General features: G+C 58.2%; 1 protein-coding gene across 1 annotated transcript in view; it reads left to right on the top strand.

Moving 5' to 3' along the window:
- The window catches only part of TNFRSF6B (tumor necrosis factor receptor superfamily, member 6b, decoy), a 5,665-nt gene extending 5,272 nt beyond the window's left edge, over positions 1–393 (top strand). Inside the window, exon 3 of the mRNA XM_009698277.1 lies at positions 116–393. Coding sequence (XP_009696579.1) covers positions 116–393 — 278 coding nt within the window. The remainder of the gene's footprint in view (positions 1–115) is intronic.
- The last annotated feature ends 2,277 nt before the right edge of the window (positions 394–2,670 follow it).

Raw genomic sequence — 2,670 nt, 5'->3', positions numbered from 1 at the left:
TCCCCCACCGCTCGGGGCAGACGGCCCATGGAGAGGCTCGGTAGGTCTGTGACCTGCTCTCCTGGTGTCCCACGGTCACCTTCCCTTTAACCTCCGGGTGGTTTTCTCCCACCAGCTCTAGGAGACGACGACTGTGAGCAAGCCATGATAGACTTTGTGGCGTACCAGAACATCCCCATCAGAAAGCTGAAGCGCCTGCAGCAAATCCTGGAGCGCTCGCCGAGGAAGCAGGCGCTGGGGACCAAGGCAGCCATCCAGGAGAAGTTCAGGGCTTTCCTCACCCACCTCAAAGAGGGGCACTACGAGGTCACCAAGGAGCTGCTGGACGCGCTGCGAGCTGCCAAGCTGCACTCCATCGAGGAGAAGGTCCGCGAGCGCTTCCTCCTGTACTGAGAACACGGACTGAACTTTTCGGGTGGTTTTTGTTTTGATTTTTTTCTTCCGTGGCTTCATTAATTTATTAATCTTTCCAAACCTAACTTGAAATGCAGCGTTAGAGATGAGCGATGGGTCGGAGGTAAAGCGTGCTGCCGCAGCTGCGGTGGGTCCTGCTCTGCGTGCGGCTGCGACGCTGCCTCCAGGATGGGGTGCTGGGAGCGGCAGCATCCCTGGGAGCGGCAGCATCCCTGCGCTGGTGGCCGGTGCAGCTCCTGGGATCTCCCTGGGTGCTGGCCGCTGATTTTCCAGCACTCAGCAAGGGTCAATATTTTATCAGAAGAGAAACATGCGGCCAGGGTAATTTTTTCTGGGGAAGAACCCAGCTCCCTCTTTTTAGAAAACTGTCTGGCTTTGTTTTAAACTGTGTTGGTCTGGTTTGGTTGGGGGTTTTTTTTTGGTTATTTAAGTATTTCCCACAGAGGATTCACTTGTGTGCGTTTGTCACGATTTTGTTTTGAGAAAGGCGTTTACTGCTGAGACATACGTTGGATGTGGGATGCCCCTGAAGTCACTGGTACAGCCAGCGTTAAATTTATTTCTAAACTACCTGTTTTTATACCATGTGTGAGAGATGTTTTGTAAAGAAAGAAACCCAAGAAGTTATTTTATACAATTCTCTGTCACCAGAGTCCTTTCCTAGTCTCATTTGGAGGAGAAAGGTGGTGTTGCATGTCCCAGACCATCATCTCCTGACGCCGCTTACCCTTGCCCGCGCTTCACCCCCTGTTTGCACAACAGCAGGCAGCCACACGAGCCAGCAGCCCACCGAAACCAGCCTCCGTGAGCCACGGCACGGCTGCACGTGAGCGGGACGTAGCCTGTCTGCGATGGGCTTTGCCGCCGGCGCGGCCCGGGCGAAGCTTTTTGGGTCAACCCACCCGTGTCCCCCCCAGCCCCAGGTCTGTCCCCAGGCCCGACCGGACACAGCGGCGAGCGAAGAGGTGCTCAGTCGGCCGAGAGCCTTGGGGCACTCTGCTGGCTGCAGGCGGGCGTTCTTTTAAGCTTTGCAGATGTCACTTGGGGAAGTCAACAAGGGTGATGCTCTCAGGCATTTTCCAGCCTGTAGCAATGATGACACAGAGCCAGGATCTTCCTGAATGGCTTTGACCTTTTTATAGCTCTTTTTTTAGCTGAGTAGTTGCCAGGAATAGTTTGTGGTTCAAAAGAGGAATATTTCCCCCCCCAGCGAGGAGCTGTTAAAAGCGCTCTGAAACACGTGTTCTGGGGAAGTGCCCCCACACTTCCCCTGTGCGAGGAAGGCTGACATAACCGGGCACAAAAGGCGACTTTAACCTCCCCTTGCTGCCCGCGGACACGTGCCGGGCTGTTCCTGCCGCGATGACAAGTTGTTCACCCACGGCAGGCTGGATGAAGGGGGCTGGTCCTGAGGGCAGCGCGGTGCTTTCCTCCGAGGCGGAGGGCAAGGCAGGGCGCCCGGTGCTGGTGGGTCGAAGGCTGGAGCAGCTGGAAGCTCGGTGTTGGCCGCAGCTCCTCGAGGGATTCCCATCCTGCTTGCCTTCTCGCTGCTCCTCGCTGCTCCAGTGCTCCCCAGTCCCTGGCCGGCTCTCGCACCTGCCTGGCTCTGCAGCCTCCCGCCTGGGGGTCCCAGCCTCCCGCCTGGGGGTCCCAGCCTTGCAGCCGGCTCACCCCGGTTTCGGGCTCGACGTGGTTCAATGATCTGACATTGCCCTGGGTCAGTTCAGCCAGGGACAAAGAGAAGCAAACGGCTGAAATGCAGCGGAGGGGACCCCTCGCTCGCACCTCTGCACTGAGCCAGGACTAATCCTGGCAATCCCCTCGTGGCTTTGTTAAGCCCGGCCTTGCAGTCCTCCACAGGAGGCTGCACAAGGGACCATAACTCCCCTTTCCAGTGCTCAGTTATCGCCACGTCTCATCTCTGCCCTGCTGAGCTGCGTTATTCCAGTGGGCTGCAGCTCAGCCCCCAAGGGTGACTTACTCCGAGTCCCTCGGCAGTAGCGAAATGCCGGTGGCACGGTCCAAGAGCCCCGAGGGCAGGAGACGAGGAGGGTTTCCATCGGAGTACTGAGGAACGAAGTCCTGCTCCAGCGCGGTGCTTTCCTCCGAGGCGGAGGGCAAGGCAGGGCGCCCGGCGCTGGTGGGTCGAAGGCTGGAGCAGCTGGAAGCCCGGTGTTGGCCGCAGCTCCTCGAGGGATTCCCATCCCGCTGCATCGCAGTTAGTCCTGACTCAGCGCTGGGGATTCCACGTCCTCG

This window comes from Cariama cristata, unplaced genomic scaffold (assembly GCF_000690535.1).
Source record: "Cariama cristata isolate BGI_N322 unplaced genomic scaffold, ASM69053v1 scaffold19044, whole genome shotgun sequence".
Lineage (NCBI taxonomy): Eukaryota > Metazoa > Chordata > Aves > Cariamiformes > Cariamidae > Cariama > Cariama cristata.
Note: the sequence above shows the minus strand (reverse complement) of the source record. Positions and strands in the feature narration are given on the sequence as shown.